General features: G+C 54.2%; 2 protein-coding genes across 3 annotated transcripts; one reads left to right on the top strand and one right to left on the bottom strand.

The window, feature by feature from the left end:
- The first annotated feature begins 210 nt into the window (after positions 1-210).
- Positions 211-11,068, top strand: PITX3 (paired like homeodomain 3). Of its 2 annotated transcripts, XM_043597342.1 has the most exons (5): positions 211-476; positions 7,154-7,403; positions 9,063-9,192; positions 9,370-9,572; positions 10,137-11,068. In XM_043597342.1, exons 3-5 carry the CDS (start codon positions 9,075-9,077, stop codon positions 10,722-10,724), a joined length of 909 nt encoding a protein of 302 aa, XP_043453277.1. In that variant the 5' UTR covers positions 211-476; positions 7,154-7,403; positions 9,063-9,074; the 3' UTR covers positions 10,725-11,068. The 2 variants fall into 2 exon arrangements, with proteins under 2 accessions (XP_043453277.1, XP_043453278.1); XM_043597343.1 differs by lacking the exon at positions 7,154-7,403.
- Positions 11,069-11,668: 600 nt separating this feature from the next.
- ELOVL3 (ELOVL fatty acid elongase 3) lies at positions 11,669-15,253 on the bottom strand. Its single transcript, XM_043597344.1, has 4 exons — positions 14,812-15,253; positions 13,695-13,826; positions 12,680-12,831; positions 11,669-12,425 (listed from the first exon to the last, which is right to left on the bottom strand). Exons 1-4 carry the CDS (start codon positions 14,910-14,912, stop codon positions 11,998-12,000), a joined length of 813 nt encoding a protein of 270 aa, XP_043453279.1. The 5' UTR covers positions 14,913-15,253; the 3' UTR covers positions 11,669-11,997.
- Between the last annotated feature and the right edge of the window lie 495 nt (positions 15,254-15,748).

Below are 15,748 nucleotides of genomic sequence, written 5' to 3'. Positions count from 1 at the left end.
CCCGCTTGGCTCTGCCAAAATGTTCTGGCTCAGCGAGGTTTCAGCCACGTGGGGAAGGGCGTGGCCCAGATGCTGAGGAGTGCCTCCGATTGGCCAGGGGGCGGGCTTCTTGGCGGTGCGCCGGCCCGATCCCTCCCCCGAAGGCGGGGCCTGAAAATTCACAGCTGGAAAAGGTGGAGCCCGGGAGGCGCAGCTGGAAGGGGGCGGGGCCCGAAGCGCGAGGCTAGCAGCCGCGGGCTGGGGGCGCCCTGGGCTGCCATAAAGTGAATGGGAGCCGGCGGGGGGTGGCAGTCAGCCGCGAGGCTCACTCTCTCCCTCAGCGAGTCCGGGAGCGCCGGAGCCGAGCGGCGGTCCGGGCACAGGGGGGTGGCCCCCGCCCCGGCCGGGTGCCCGGCCCCTGGCCCCTGCCTGCCCTCCAGACTGCCGCCGCCGCCGCTGCCGCCGCCGCCGGGAGTCTGCCTGCTGCGGGACTCACTGTGAGTGCTTGACCCTGCGGGGAGAGGGGCTCATGAGGCCGAGGGGCCACGGCCGAACTTCAGGATCCCTAGAACAGGACCTGGGTGGCTGAACTGGGGAACGGTGCCTGGGGAACGGGTCTAGACTGGGAGGGCGTACTGTAGACTCGGGGCCAGGACTTAGGAAAAGGGAAACTCAGCGTCAGGACTCGGGGGACAGAGAAGAGGGAGACTCGGGATCCGGAGGGAAGCCGGAGACAAGAAGCCCGGACCGGAGCTCCGCGAAGCAGGGAGTCGGGAAATCATTACCAGAAAGAGCCCTGGAATTCGGGGGCGCGGGGCAGGCGGTCAGGGAGCAAACAGGGTTGCCGAGGCCCTGGCCAGCGGGGGGAGCTGGAGGCGGCCGCGCAGCGTGGGGGCAGCTGACGGCTCCGGACGCCCCTCTCCCAGGGATCAGACTTGAGGGGCTGGGAGCAGGAGTGAGTCTGGTCGTACACGCTTCTCTTCCCAGCCACTTCGCAGTCGGGATAGGAGCCGTGTTGTGAGAGCCTGGCTGGGACTGGGTCAGATGGCCGCTGTGCGGGTGGCAGGGCCGAAGCTGGGCAGCCCGAGCGACTAGCCGGCGGGTCTGGCGTGTCGGGCTTGGGGTGTCACGGCCCGGATGGGCTACGGCCTGGAGCCACATGGAATTGGACGGAATGTCCGCCGCGCGCGCGGCTCGGAGCGGACAGAATGTCCGGGGAGGCGAGGTGGGTCTCTCCGGAGCAGGCACTGTGTCCGGCAGGGGCGGACAGAATGTCCCTGGCCGAGTGGCATGTCCATCTACCCGGCCGCGCCTTGCTCAGCTGCTGCATGTGCAGTGGGGTTCGCTGTGGTGGGTCGCCTCAAATCCCAGCTCACACTTCGCAAACTAGTTTCTGCCCCTAGGGGCTGCGGAGGCGGGGAGAGGGACAGGGAGCAGGGAGTGAGAGCAAAGGCCTGGCCTTGGAGTGGAGTGGCGTTGGGGGACCTTCCCTCTCCAACCCAGACTAGATCTGAGCATCATCCCCGCGCACTTCTAGAATCCAAATTTGAGGAGAGAAAGACAATGGTGGGATTGCTAGACCAGGAAAGGAAAAAATGAACCACAAAGGGCAATAGGAGGGTGAGGAGGAGTCGGCACAAGCCCCCCTGACAGCTTCAGTTCCCTCACAAACTCAGAGTCAACTCCTAATTCCAATACAGCTGACCAGACAGCCCCAGCTTCCTACCTGGGTGTCAGCAGGCTAAAGACTCCTTCCCTGCAAGGGGCAGAAGCCCAGGCCTGAAGAGAAAACTGCAGCCCTTTAGCAAAGCAAACTCTGTGGTTGTGTCTCCCTTTTGGCTCTCTCGGCCCCACCAATCCCAACAGCACCCTGGTGGCTGAGAGGAAGAAGGAAGGAATGCAGACTCTGGGGTCAACATGGGGCCTATATGGCCCTCCGAGTCTGGTGGGGAAGGATGTCTCAGGCCCACCCAACTGTCGCTTTTGTTTTATCTGCAGTTGGGGAAGGGCCTTAATTCCTTTGGACCCATACAGTGATCACCCACCCTGACCCCAACTCTTTAACCAGAGCCTAGTTAAGCTAAAGGGAACAGAGAAGAGAGAACTTTCCCTGTCTGTGTAAGTCAGCAGAGCAAGCCATCTAGGGACTGAGTTTTCATGGGATAGGTGCAAAGCGATGTGTTTAGCAATGAGTAGCCTAAACAAGTGGGTCTCAACCTCTCTCACCCACCACCCATGAATGACATATAATATATACGCCCCACACTACCACCTTCATTCCTCAATTTTAAAGTTTGCTTATCACTGGCTAGACCATTGTTTCTCAACCTTTTTTTTATCCCTTGCCCGCTTCTGATAAATATAAAGAAACACCCCAATTACTCCCACCATATTCTGATACCTTTTTCAGGGGCTTGTGCTCCCATCACCTGTGAAAAATCACTGAAAATATGGGTGAAATGAAAGGCATTTCATTGTCAAAGTCAGGAAAGGAATAGGGAAGGCATTAGAGATGGTTCCCTGAAGACCTTAGCCTAAAGTTCTGCATTTGCCAAAAAGGCCAAAAAGCAATACCATTATAATGAAGATGAGTGGAAACAAAAATTAGAACTTTCTCCCATCCTTTCATAAAACCATGTAGTTGAGTGCATGCCTGGTCACTGGCTCTTATGGAGAATGTCATGGACCTAGAGAAGGATCAGAGAATGATTCACAGAAAGGGGAGCAAGGGGCTGCTAGAGAGAGCAAACTTCAAAGTTTAGGCCTCTGGAAGGTGAAATAGGATGGAAATCCACAAATAATGAAAGGCCTAGATAAGCAGAAGATTTGTTTGCTCCCCAAATCCTGAAATGGGAAATGAGGGGGCCTCATAGAACAGGAGTGATGCAAGCTCAGGATGAATAGGAAAATGTTCCTTGGCACACAGTGGGCAGCAAACTTCCAAAGCTCATTTCCAGAAAGGAGGTAGAGGCAGGAAGTAGAAATGGAATCCTTCAGGGCTTGGGAGGATCAGTGCATGTCAGAGCCACAAATGGTTGCTGGAGCGGAGGGGGCAAGTCGTGGAAAGAACTCAGACTCTGGTTTTAGGAGAACTGGATTCAAATCTCTTCAATCTGTGTAACCTTGTACAAATTCATCTTAGAGGTGAAATGAGAATGCACATTCCTGACACTCAAGGTGGTTTTAAGAGTTCTATGAAATCATGTATTTGAAAGCCCTTTGCAAATGGAGAAGCACCACAGAAATAAGAAGCATTATTGCTATTATTATGCCCAAACTGTAGGTCCCCTGTAACCACAGAATCTTTGTTTGGAAGGATGGGGTCTCAAGTCCTAGAGCAGCCTGGTAGCATCTGATCCAGTCACAGGAAGATTCTCAATGACAGATGGAACACCCTATCCCAAGCTTCTGATGCCTGCCATTTACCCCTGCTCCTCTCCAAGAAGAGTTCTAGGGAGCTCCTCAAATGCTTAACTCTTCCACTAATCTGATCTGATCCCTGCCTGCCTCCTCTTCAAGGCTGTGAATATGAGCCCAGGACCCAGATCCAGGAGGGCAGAGGGGAGCAGGCTGGAACTGAGCTGGGGATAGGCATGAGAAAGGGACAGAGCCACCCAAATCTTTTTTTCTCCATTCATTCTAAATGATGAGTCCTAGAGGGTGGGGAGGAAGAAGGAAGCTAACCTGAAAGATCCATTAGGTCCTGAGCTTTGGGATCATCTGGAGTGTCTAGTCCATGGTCACGGACCAGGGACCCATGAGGAGAGTGATAGGGACAGAAAGGCAGTGGGGTAAGTGAGAGCTGCTTTCAAAACTCTCTCCACTCCTTTTCCATTGTCCTCCCTGGGGCCTTCTTTACACTTTAGTTAAGTGCCCCCTTTCCCACCTTTCCCCTGCTCAATCCATTCTGTTCACCACAGCCAAATAAAGGTCTCAGAGATGCTGCTCTTATGTCTCTCCCCTGCCTGCAAGCTTCCAGTGACTCCCATTGCTTGGAGCACTGCTTCTCAAAAGGGGGGATGGGGGGAGAGGGCAGGACAGGAGTGGAAGGGGCATGACGCTGCAAGATAAACATGGCCCATCTTCCTGGTGTGTGATGTCACTTGAAGATGTCACGTGGAGATTTGGAGAGAAAACGTTATTTTATATTAAGACAAATATAATTTAAGTATGGAACAGAATGCAAAATTTGCTTCAATTTTTACCATAAGGTTGGAGATCTCAAAGAAGTTCCATATTGGTGGCAGATGTTTGAGGTTGTGCTCCCAGTTTCCCAGAGTCATGTTCTCTCTTACTGGTCTTAGGGGTTTTTGATGGAAAAGCTGGAGATGCTCTAGCCTAGACTCTATCAAACCTGAAGCATCATCCCTTGTCCTTCATTGGAGTCCCCCCGACCTGTTTTCCTCTGATGATCTCCCATGGCCCACACTGAGACCCTGGCCACATTAGGCTGCCTGTTGCCCTCTGAACCTGCCAGCTCATTCCCAATCCTGCTGTGTTATTTAGAAGCCTCTGCTCCTTTACCTCCCCAGTTCCCAGCTCTGCCATGTGCTACCTTCTCTGAGCCCCAAAACCTGATACCTTACATGGGATTCCATCTCTTTGATCGCCCACAATGTGAATATTAGTCCCATTCAGCCTATCGTCGTCCATCCTGTTTGCCTCCCCAGACTGTACAGGCTCCTAGAAGTTAGGCTCTGTGCCTTACCATTCTTAGGGATTTGTCTTAGCACCTAACATTTGCTGAAGGAAAGAAGAAAGGGGAAGAGTGGGTGTGGGGGCCCATTTCTCTGATCCTTAACTTACCCCTTGATAAATTAACCACATCAGATCATTGCTGCCTCCACTTGAGTCTTAGGGTTTCTTCGTGGGGCTGTGAGACTCCTCTACAGCTGTCTTCGTTTGCTCCCATTTGCTCACCGCAGTTCGGCAAACCAGACGGTTTGGGTGTTCAGCATCCCTGATGAAGTTAAGGGCCTCACTTCAGATCCAGGTTTCTAGGTGGGCTCCATGCTAGTTAAGGGCCCTGGTTTATACTCTATTGCCAACCTGCTATTTGCTGAGCAGAGCCACAGCACCCCAACTCTATCCCCTCCATCTTCCTCTTCATTCAGTGGTTTTCTCCCATCTCAGTTCTAGGGTATACCTTCTGCTTAGGCATTATTATTTCAACTACTTGGGAGCTCTCTGGATGTAGTCCTAGTTTCTCCCGTTGGCGTCAGGACAAAAGTGGGCACACATGGCATTTGCCTTCTTGCCATGAGCTTGGGTCTCTTGGAAGCCATGGCCTCCCTACTGTGAACTCTCTGGCCTGTGATGACCTCTGCTCTCCACCTTAATATACCTTGAATATTTTGTTCTTGCTGCAGTCCATGATAGGCTTCCTGTAATTCCATGTAGGCAGCCTGTACCTCAGAATCAGAGTGCGCCTGCAGGCCCTTTCTTCTTCCCTGGGCTAGGATTGTCACCCTGACCCCACGGAGCCTTGCCCGTGCATCCCCAGCAGGGTGTGTCAGGAAGGCTGGAGGGGGGACAGGCAGCCCCTCCCAGAACTGGACTCAGCACCACCGTTAAATCCTGACTCTCTTTGGCCCTGCCTGGTATTTCCTACCAGCGTCAACCAATCCTGCAGCTTCCAGACTTACTGCTTGTCCCTGTCCACTGAGTGAGGCGAAGCCCCTGGCCTCAGTCCCAACTCCCCAGCTTCCTGACCTCCAACAGTTTGGGGGAGCTTAATCCTCAGCCAGCCTGTCTCCAGCTCAGACAACAGCTTGGCGCCCCCCCGCCTCTGCCTGGCTAGCCCACCCAGCCACGAGTCAGCTACAGGCCTGCGCCCCCACCCTTTATCTCTCTGTTGCCTGCCTGACTGTGGTGTTCTTGCCTTTTCAGTTTCACAGGCAAGGCCCTTCTCAGCCTCATCACGCCCTTCCCACTGTTACTACCCCAGTCAAGAGCCTGAAAGCTTCCTTCTTTCTTTTACCAGTCCCTGATCCCCAAAGTGCCTCTTAGCTTGGGTTATTCTGTCCATTTTGTTGTTACCTTATTGACTGGGCCCTCCCTTATGTGTAGGGTAGAGTATTCACAATACACCTTTGCATTCCACTCTCAAATGCTTCATACTTACCTTTATTCAATAGAGAAATTCTTCACTGGGAGATTCAGGGTCTAGGAAGGTGAACTCAAGCAAGGGCAGATGTGAGGATGAGATCTTACCACTCTAGCCTCAGTACCGTACTCAGTGCCCAGCTCATAGAGGTGCCAAATAAACATCTGTTCAATGAGTAAGGAGGGAGGGGAAAGCAACTTGGATAGAGTTTTACCCCCACTTATTTTTACATCAAGTTTTATTTTAACCCTATAACAATACTAGAGGTAGGTAGGGAAGGAATTATGTTTTCCCTTTTAGAGATGGAAAAAATATGTCCAGAGAGGTAAAGAACACATAGCTAGGAAGTTGGGGAGCCAGGACATGAACCCAGATCTTTGTCTCCAAACCTAATTTCTTCCGGCTATACCAAATCACTTTCCTAGGTGGGAGCTGGACAATTTCTGCCCTCTTCCCCCAAGCCATCCTCTTATTCAGACTTCTCCCCACCCAGCCAAACAGGCTCTCCCCCAGCAACCACTGAGTATAGAGCACTCCCCTGGCCCCTTTGGCTTCCTCCTCCCCCATAGAGTCCTTAGTTCCTGGGACTGAGAGCTGAGGTTCAGAGGGGCCAGGAAGGGGGGAGGGTAACGGCTAGCTCCAAAACAGCCAAGGCAGCTGTCCCTGTCACAGAGAGAGGAGACTGTGTGACGGTGTGGGTCTGTCTGCCTGAATGTGGGAGCACATGTGTGGGAGAGTATGTGTTTGTATGCCTCTAGCTCCAAGTCCAAGTGCTTATTTTGTCTGAGTGGAGGCCCATGTGTGTCTGCATGTGTGTCTGTCTGTCTCTGGGAACACACAGCCTGAAGTCCGCTTTCTTGGCCTCGTCTTTTACTTTGGCCCTTGTCTCTCCTCACCCTGCCTCCCTCTGCTGCAATAGAGGGTGAAACCAAGACACAGGTATGGAATGCTGGGGGAAGGGGAGTTTGGAATAGTGGAAGTCTGGAGACAAAGCAGACTGGAAGGACAAATGGCACCATGGGATTTAGCTTTCCCTTCAGGCGAACCCAGTTATCCCTCTTTTCCCAGTGGTGTTGCTCCCATGGCCTCCGGAGAAGTCAGGGGCATGGTTTGCATTTCGAGAGCATCTTGGATATGAAGTAAAAGGAGACTTCAGAACACCCCCTTTTCCAGCTCCCAGTTCTAAGCCTTTTGAGCTATTTGGGAAGAACTACCAATCAAGGCTGCCAGAGGCCCCACCCAAGGGCATTTCCCTTCTATCAGACCATCACTGGGGCAGCCCCAAGCCTGATTCCTGACTGCAGATCTGGAAGGGGAGGTAAGCTGAGCACACCCACCCTGAACCTGACATCTCTCCTTCCCGGGTTCCCCTTTAGTCCTACCTCTCCAACCTAGGAAAAGGTCCAAGGTCTAGACCCCTCTGCCTGCAGACAGAATGGGGACTGCTTCTCAACCTCCTGCCTTGACCTCTGTCCCATGCCCAATCTCGCTTGAGAGGTGGGGGCGGGGGCAGCTGTCATCTCTCAGCTGGTTGATGGGGGCATTACCATGTGCAAATAAAGGCTGCTGCCCATCTGTGCCTCCCTGAGAAAGGCTCCTAATAAATTCAGAGCAGCCAAGTGACACACATCTCAATCTAGGCTAATCCGCCACATTAATGCCACCTTGCAGAGCCTGCATTAAGTCCTTATTAATGGGGAGGCAGATGGACCCCTCCTACCCAGCTAGCTCTTCATCCTGCTCCTCTGTTCCTAGCCTTCTTTGGTTCTCCTCTAAGAGGCATCCAGAGTTCTTGAACCTCACTAGTGCTCCTTTCTCCTCATCCCACCAGAGGGGACTTGGAAAAGCCAGCAGGAAAGAGGACCCTGCAGGGGAGACTTGGAGAGGGACCCAGGCAGTCTCCCGGGCAAAGTCAGGCGAGGTTTGGGATAGGCAGTAAGGGTGGGAATATGACCTTAAGAAGCCCACATCTACTGCTGAGGGTGGGGAGTGCCGGTAGAGACTGGCATGAGTAGAACTGGTAAGGGTGTGATAGGTGTCCAGGTAGGCACAGAAGCAGACAAGGCAAGAATGCCCAGGGATTTTCAAACTTATTTCTGATCCTGGAACCCTTTCTTCAAATGCTATCTCTCTAGAAAGGATAAACAAAACAGGCAAAAGCAAGGCTGCCCTAGTTGAAGCAGATTCAAGCCAGGCCAGGCTAGAGCTCTATCCCTGAGGCTAGTCCCAAGTTCCAGTCCCTGAGGGGGTTTGGAACACAATTGGAAAAAGCAAATGAAGAAAAAGCATTAGCTGAGGAGTTTCCCAGATCTGGTTCAGATCCCAGTTCCACCACGTATGAGCTCTGTGACCTTAGTGGTGGCTTCAAGTCTCAGTTTCCTCACTGGAACAAGGGTGATAATACTTAATATCGATGCATTCTTGTGAGAAGAGAGATAATGAAGTAAAGGCACATAGTAAGTACTCATAAATAATAGCAGTGATTTTCCTTGTGTGAGACATATTGGGCCTCGTTCAGAATCAAACTTGTCCCACTGAAGAGTGAATAACAGAGGTTCAGGTAGTGTCTCATGTTAGCTGAGGGGCATGTATGAGTTTGTGGGGATACTGGACATACATGCGAAAGGGAACTGAAGTTTTTGAGGTTGTGGTATACGTATGTGGTGTGCAATAGTGTAGTTTTCATTAACTTGATAAGTATCTATTGAACAGCAACTGTGCACCAGGCAGAGTTTTCGGTGCCCATCAGTGAACAAAACAGTTTGGTGTGCATATCTGTGCATGAAACTTCTGGGTATACACCTTCTCCCCCTTGGGCTACTGTTTCCCCATTCTATCCTAGGGTACGCACACGAGAGTAGCTTATATCGGTGGCTGAGAAAGGGGACAGTGAACTTGAGGGGAAACACTACTGGGAACGGGATAACTGTGAGATGTTAGCCCCATCAACCTGCTCTGTGTCTTCTCTCCTTTCCAGAGTCCTCCCTCCATGGAGTTCGGCCTGCTCAGCGAGGCGGAGGCCCGGAGCCCGGCCCTCTCGCTGTCAGATGCGGGCACTCCCCACCCGCCACTCCCAGAACACGGCTGCAAGGGCCAGGAGCACAGCGGTGAGCGCACCCCCTACTGGGAGTAGGGGAGATAGCAGCTCAATCCCTCTTGCGGAGGCGAGGGGACCTGGGAGTGGAAGGCAGGGTGGGAGTGAAGGCTCGGTGGAGGAGGTCTGGGAGCCGCAGAGTTCGCGCAGGCCTGGGCGTCCAGTGACCTGCCCCCATGTCGGCCCCCAGACTCGGAGAAGGCCTCGGCTTCGCTGCCCGGAGGGTCCCCGGAAGACGGCTCCCTGAAGAAGAAGCAGCGGCGGCAGCGCACCCACTTCACCAGCCAGCAGCTACAGGAACTGGAGGCGACCTTCCAGAGGAACCGCTACCCCGACATGAGTACGCGCGAAGAGATTGCCGTGTGGACCAACCTCACCGAGGCCCGCGTGCGGGTAAGGTCCTCTCAGACCTGCAACCTTCCCGGCACCGCCCCCTCCCCCCGCCCAGTCCCCGGCCCTGGCCTCCCTCTAGCCTGCCGCTCATCGAGTAGCCCTGGAGCCAGCAGCCTGTGCCTCTGCCCTGACTACCCACCCTCGGCCCAACACCCAACGTGCGGAGACCTCCGCCTGCTGCCTCGCACTGCCTCCTTAGAACCAGCCTCTGGCCTCTGCTCTGACTCCACCCTGTCGCTCCAGCCCGCGCGTTTCTTCTCCTCCGGCACTGTCTCTCGTTCTCTTCTTCACCCCTCCTTGACCCCATCCTACAGGACCCTCCAGACCATGCCCCCCCCCCCCCGACCCAATCTTGCCGCCCACAACTGTTCTCAGCCCCTTTATGCGGTGCGCTGCCCCTGCCCCCGGCCTGGCTGCCCAATCCCGTCTCTAACCACTTCTGTCTCGTTTATCCTCCGCCCTGCCCCTGCCCGAACCCGGGTCTCGGTGACCTAGCCGCCAGCCGCGCTGACCCCGGGCCTCCGCCCGGCTGCTGCTCTGACACTCTTTCTCGCATTCCCGCAGGTGTGGTTCAAGAACCGGCGCGCCAAGTGGCGGAAGCGCGAGCGCAGCCAGCAGGCGGAGCTATGCAAGGGCGGCTTCGCCGCGCCGCTCGGGGGGCTGGTGCCGCCCTACGAGGAGGTGTACCCCGGCTACTCGTACGGCAATTGGCCACCAAAGGCTCTCGGCCCGCCGCTCGCTGCCAAGACCTTCCCGTTCGCCTTCAACTCGGTCAATGTGGGGCCTCTGGCATCGCAGCCCGTCTTCTCGCCACCCAGCTCCATCGCCGCCTCCATGGTGCCCTCGGCCGCGGCCGCCCCGGGCACCGTGCCAGGGCCCGGGGCCCTGCAGGGCCTGGGCGGGGGGCCCCCCGGGCTGGCTCCGGCCGCAGTGTCCTCCGGGGCAGTATCCTGCCCTTACGCCTCGGCCGCCGCAGCCGCTGCTGCAGCCGCCTCCTCCCCCTACGTATATCGGGACCCGTGTAACTCGAGTCTGGCCAGCCTGAGGCTCAAGGCCAAACAACACGCCTCTTTCAGCTATCCCGCCGTGCCCGGGCCGCCCCCGGCCGCCAACCTCAGTCCGTGCCAGTACGCCGTGGAACGGCCCGTATGAATGGCCCGGTCCGTCGACCATCCCCGAGGGCGGGGTCGATAATTCACAGCTTCCCCGGACTGGGGTCGTCTAGACTGGCTTGCCCCTGCCCCGGGGTCTGAGAGGGGTGCTGGGGCAGCTGAGGGGTGGGGGGGAGGCTGCCGGCTCAGGAGACAGACTTCCCCCACCGCCGACCCTGAGGGGTGGACTGGACCCTACACACAGTCCGCGCCCCTGGGACTAAGGCCAGGAAAAGGGACCAGTTCCCCAGGGGCCAACTGACCCTTGGCCCACCCCGCCTTCTTCAGACTCCTCTCCTCATTTTCAAAGATTAATGAAATAAACGTGCGCGGACTGCCAAAGGCCTGATGATTCAGAGTTGCGATTCAGCCCCCTCCCCTCAAGCTCTCCCATTTCTAAAGGAGAGCTGGGTGTGCAGGAAAGAAGGGCCGGGGCTTCTAGGGCTTCAGCACCCCCTCAGCTCCCAACACCAGGATGGAAAAGCTGGGGGATTCCTGGACCCACGGAGCGCACCTGCATGCGCGTTTGTTGAGTGTGGCTTAGGGGCCAGCAACTTGGCTGGCGTTGGCCAAAGTTGGTGCTGCGGCGCCACCCGGTGGTCTCATGGCGGATAACTGGGAGGTCTGGTCTCCAACGCTTACTTGGCAGGAATCAATTCTGCAACTTAGGAAGCCTATGATCTTAGATAAGTTACTCCGCCTTTCTGCACCTGTTTCTCACTGTTCCTATGAGGGGCTTGGGCCTCTAATAGCAATAAAATTCTGGTCTGTGACAGATATTTATTAAGTGCCTACCAGGCCTAGGGTTCTTGAGTGTCTGTGTGTGAGCCTCTCATCCTTCCACACACCTTCTTAATCTCCTCACCCAGTGATCATCCTGCTTGCCAGCAGCCCTCTCCCATCACAGCAGTCCTCCTCTTCCCCCACATCCCAAAGCCCCCAAAATCGTGTTGAAATCTTTAATTAAAATAGAGCAAGAAGAAGATTTCTGGATAGAAATATAAATAATTCAGTTCTGGGGATCCTCTTCAGTCCTACCCCCAACCCAGGACCTGCTTGGCCTTCACATTAAAAATGGAAACATCAAAGTACTAGATTGCACCCCATCCCAGGGCTGACACTTCTTGTCTGACATAACTTCCTGCCACCTTGGGGCACACATCCCATGGGGAAAACCATGCAGGAAAGGCATCCTAATCATTCTCCCAAACCTAAGCTCAGCCCTTCAGTGCCTTGGTGGGGAGAGAGACTGGGGCTCCTTTTTCTCCAGCCCTTCACTGACTCTTGGTCTTGGCTTTGGCCTTGGGCGTTATGTAGGTGTGGTGGAAGTAATGGGCAAAGAGAATGAAATAGGTCGTGTACAAAACGAGGGACCAGAAGAAGTGTTCCGTTGTAGTGTGGCATCCCTGTTCTTGTCTCCAGATGTAAGTTAGGATGCCGACAATGGTTCCCATAAACATCTGCAGGATCTGCAGGCTGGTGATGAGCTTGGGTAACCACGTGGGGGACTTCACTTTGGCAGCCCTCAGAGTGTAGTAGATGTACATGATGGCATGCACACCGTAGTTCATGGTCATGAACCAGCCGCCTGCAGCCACCTTGTTCTTGTATCCAAAGCTCGTGTACACTAGCACTGTGCTGTGGTGATACCAGTGTACAAAGATGAGTGGCCGCTTACGCAGGATGATGAAGGCCGTGTCTCCTGGGAGATGGGGAGTCATAGCTGGCATACCACCCAGTGCTGGAACCACCCTCCACACTGGCTGTAGGGGAATGGAGGGAATTCTCAGGGCATGGGGAGGGGTCTTTGTGGAAAATAATCTAAAGAGGGGCTTTGGTAAGAGGTGTTGTTAGGACCCAGGGGTGGGGGGAGGCACTCTCCATGTGATGGGGTGGGGGGCACTGAGGAGGGATGCAGTTGACCGGGCACCAGAGAGACAAAGCCTTGACACTCACCAAGTTCAATGACCTTGCTGAGAAGAAAGAGGCAGGACCAGAATTTGATTACGGAATTTTGGATGAAGACGGAGAAGCAAACAGTGTGCTTTAGGCTGCCCCTAAGTAGCACGGTCCCCATATAGCCCCACGTTCTCACTGCCCCCAGGATACTGAAATAGGAGAGAGGGAAAAGGTGTAAGGGTCATCCCCAGACACCAATTCACCCTTCCTCCTTGGCCTGGCAGATCACTGTCCCAAGCTCCACCACTTCTCCCCCACTTCCAATGAAATGGATCACAACTTCTGAGATCCAACCAGTAATCTAGAGGAGATGAGGGCTAGGGGAAGGACCAGGGAATGCTGGAAGACTGGACTGAAAGTTGAGTTAGGGAATAGGGTTCTTGGGATGGGTAGGGATGGGTGACAGGATGGAGGAGATGGAAGGAGTTTCGGGGATGAAATATGGGAAGGAGGGGCTAGAGAAGTTATTGGAAGGTCTTGGGAGAGGGTGTTAGATGCTGAGAGTATTAGAAGCTGGGCAAATTCGTTAAAAGTACACAGACTCCATGAGCACAAGAGTTCTCATGAGATAGAACAGAAGCTATCAGTATGGGGCCTGGGGAAGAAGGAAAACAGGGTATAGGCACCTGGGCGGCTCAATCGGTTAAACATCTGACTTCTGCTCAGGTCATGATCTCACCGTTCGTGAGTTCAAGCCCTGCTTCAGGGTCTCCACTGACCATGCAGAAGATCCTCTCTCTCTGTCCCTCCCCTGCTGTCTCGCTGTCTCTCAAAAATAAATAAACATTTTAAAATGGAGAGAGAGAGGGAGAAGGAAAACAGGGTAATACGAGTGGGTGGGTGGGTGGAAGCCAGGGAGGGGGCTGGAGCTGAGGGAATGGGTTAGGGAGAGGGTTAGAGGGCAACTTAGGGAGTTGACTCAGTTGGGGTCTCTAGAAAGCTTTTAAGGATAAAATGAGGGTCTAGGGTCTACAGGATAGGCAGGGAGTGGAGGTGGGGGGGGGTGTCTTACCTGAAGATTGCAAGGCAGAAGGACCAAAGGATCAGAGGCCCCTGTAGGTTGAAGCCCTTCCGTGCCTTCATGTAGTTCTGCCCCACAAAGATGAGCAGCAGGTAGACCAGAGCTATGGGGAATGAGGTTGCCCTGGCAGGCAGAAGGCAGAGGGGATGGGCTTACAGGTGGGTGCTCATTAGAGGAGTACCCACCCATCTCTTAAGGTGAGTGCTCTGGGTTGGAGTCACATCTCTGTCATTTATTGGCTGTGTGATATTGGAAAAACTATTTAGTTCTCTGAGCCTCAGTTTCCTTATTATAAAGGAGAAATAACACTCCTCTCCTGGCAGTGCTAAGGTATATAAAGTACCTAGCACAGGGCAAGGGCTGTGGCCAAGGTTTCTGTAGTTATCACTCTTTCGGTGGAATTGTGAATGGGTGATGGCTGCTGGCCCATGCCTAGAACAAACCCAGGGCTCTGGTGCAAGAAGAATGTGGCAATAGTGTCTGCCTGGTTGGGTCATGGAAAATTAGCTGGAGCTCAAAATTAGCCCAAAAACACTTCTGAGGAGCTTCAGGGCAAAGCCAAAGAGCCTGGGGAAATCTTGCAAAAGCTCCCTGGCTGTGTCTCCTTCTCCACAGCAGGGACGATGTAGCATTGGGGGAACAACATGATAATTTGAAGGGCAGACTGTCTCTGGGCACCAGCACTATGCCTGCACGTGTGCACACATGGCCACAAAGGACAGAGGAGAGCCGTCTATAAGGTGGGTGGGAGTAGGAGTAGGAGTTCAGATTAACCCCCTTCCTCAGAGATCATTTCTCACTATACTCTGTCCCCTCAGTTTCTGCCTCCTACGTTTCTCACCCCATCCTCTTTCTTCCATTCTCCCTCCCGCCCTCCCTTTCTGTCTCTCTCTCCCTCTTTCTTTCTTCCAGATCTAATCTCTTTGAGGTGCTAACCCTGCACTTGGACAACAGATATGGAGCCATTACAGGGGAGTCCGATACCTTTGCTCTTTAAGAAAATCATTGCAGGCATTCAAGTGTCTCTTCCCTCACCCCCAACCCACCCCAAATAGCAGTCATCAAGGTAAGGACCTTGGCACGGCCCTTCTCCTTCTCCAGGTCTTACCAGTATTCCTCCAAAAAGGGCCTCATGTCCTGGAACAGCTCGAAGTTGTAAGGCTGGAACAGCTGGTCTACTTCGTCCGAGACATTCATAGCTGTGACCATTTCGTTCAGCAGACGTCCAAGTCCGGAGCTTCGGAAGCTAGGTGAGAGGCTAGGGGACAGAGGATGGAGCGATCTTGGGGCAGGACAAAATGCACGCCGGACTCAAGGAACTCCGCGGCAAGCGAGGAGCGTCAGATTCCGGGACGTGCGCCGCAATCAGCCAGCTTCCACTACAGCCACCACTGCAGTATATGAAGCGGATTGCAAAGCGGCGGGCGCAGGCGGCGCGAGGCCCCTCCCAGCGCCAGGCCGTTATCCAATCTTGACCAAGATATCCCCCGGTCCCGCCCCTGGGCCGCAACCCGCTCCTGATTGGTTATCCTCAAGGGAGCCTCCCCTCCAGGTGTTCTCACGCCCCACCCCATATATGCCTGTCATGGGCTCCCGCCACGCCCACTCTCCCACCCTTTTCTCCCATACCTGCATCCTCACCTGTTTGGTTTAGCCCCTGCGGCCTGGCCAGTATCTAGGTAGGCTAATCTCCCCCTGGCACTGCCAACCATAACTTTTGCCTCAGTTCTCTTCAATCCTGACCTACCTGGCAGTGAGGAGAGTGGGGGTGTCCTCAGCCTCTGGTGCATGCATTCAGGCATAAGGGTGTCAGTTTTCCACCTCCCTGAGACTGTGGGAAACCCAAACCCCGAATGAGGATCAGTCCCCAATAGTCCCATCTACCCGCCTTCAGGTCTGTGGTTGTGGGCGGGAAGGAGACGGATGTTAGTAAGTTTTATTGTTGAGGTTGTTGATGTTGGTGTTTGGGGAGATGGTTGTTGAGGCTGTTGTGGTTTCTTTACAGTTTCCTGAATTCCCTAACTGCTCCAGCTTGAAACCCTGTA

This window comes from Prionailurus bengalensis, chromosome D2 (assembly GCF_016509475.1).
Source record: "Prionailurus bengalensis isolate Pbe53 chromosome D2, Fcat_Pben_1.1_paternal_pri, whole genome shotgun sequence".
Classification (NCBI taxonomy): Eukaryota; Metazoa; Chordata; class Mammalia; order Carnivora; family Felidae; genus Prionailurus; species Prionailurus bengalensis.
The sequence above is the reverse complement of the archived record's forward strand: the minus strand, read 5'-3'. Positions and strand labels throughout refer to the sequence as shown.

Coding starts and splice junctions, on each gene's coding strand:
- PITX3 (XM_043597343.1), top strand. CDS start 9,075: ATGGAGTTCGGCCTGCTCAGCGAGGCGGAGGCCCGGAGCCCGGCCCTC. Junction 9,193..9,369: donor CAAGGGCCAGGAGCACAGCG/GTGAGCGCACCC, acceptor GTCGGCCCCCAG/ACTCGGAGAAGGCCTCGGCT. Junction 9,573..10,136: donor TCACCGAGGCCCGCGTGCGG/GTAAGGTCCTCT, acceptor GCATTCCCGCAG/GTGTGGTTCAAGAACCGGCG.
- ELOVL3 (XM_043597344.1), bottom strand. CDS start 14,912: ATGGTCACAGCTATGAATGTCTCGGACGAAGTAGACCAGCTGTTCCAG. Junction 13,827..14,811: donor CCCTTTTTGGAGGAATACTG/GTAAGACCTGGA, acceptor TCTGCCTGCCAG/GGCAACCTCATTCCCCATAG. Junction 12,426..12,679: donor CAGCAAGGTCATTGAACTTG/GTGAGTGTCAAG, acceptor CCCATCTCCCAG/GAGACACGGCCTTCATCATC.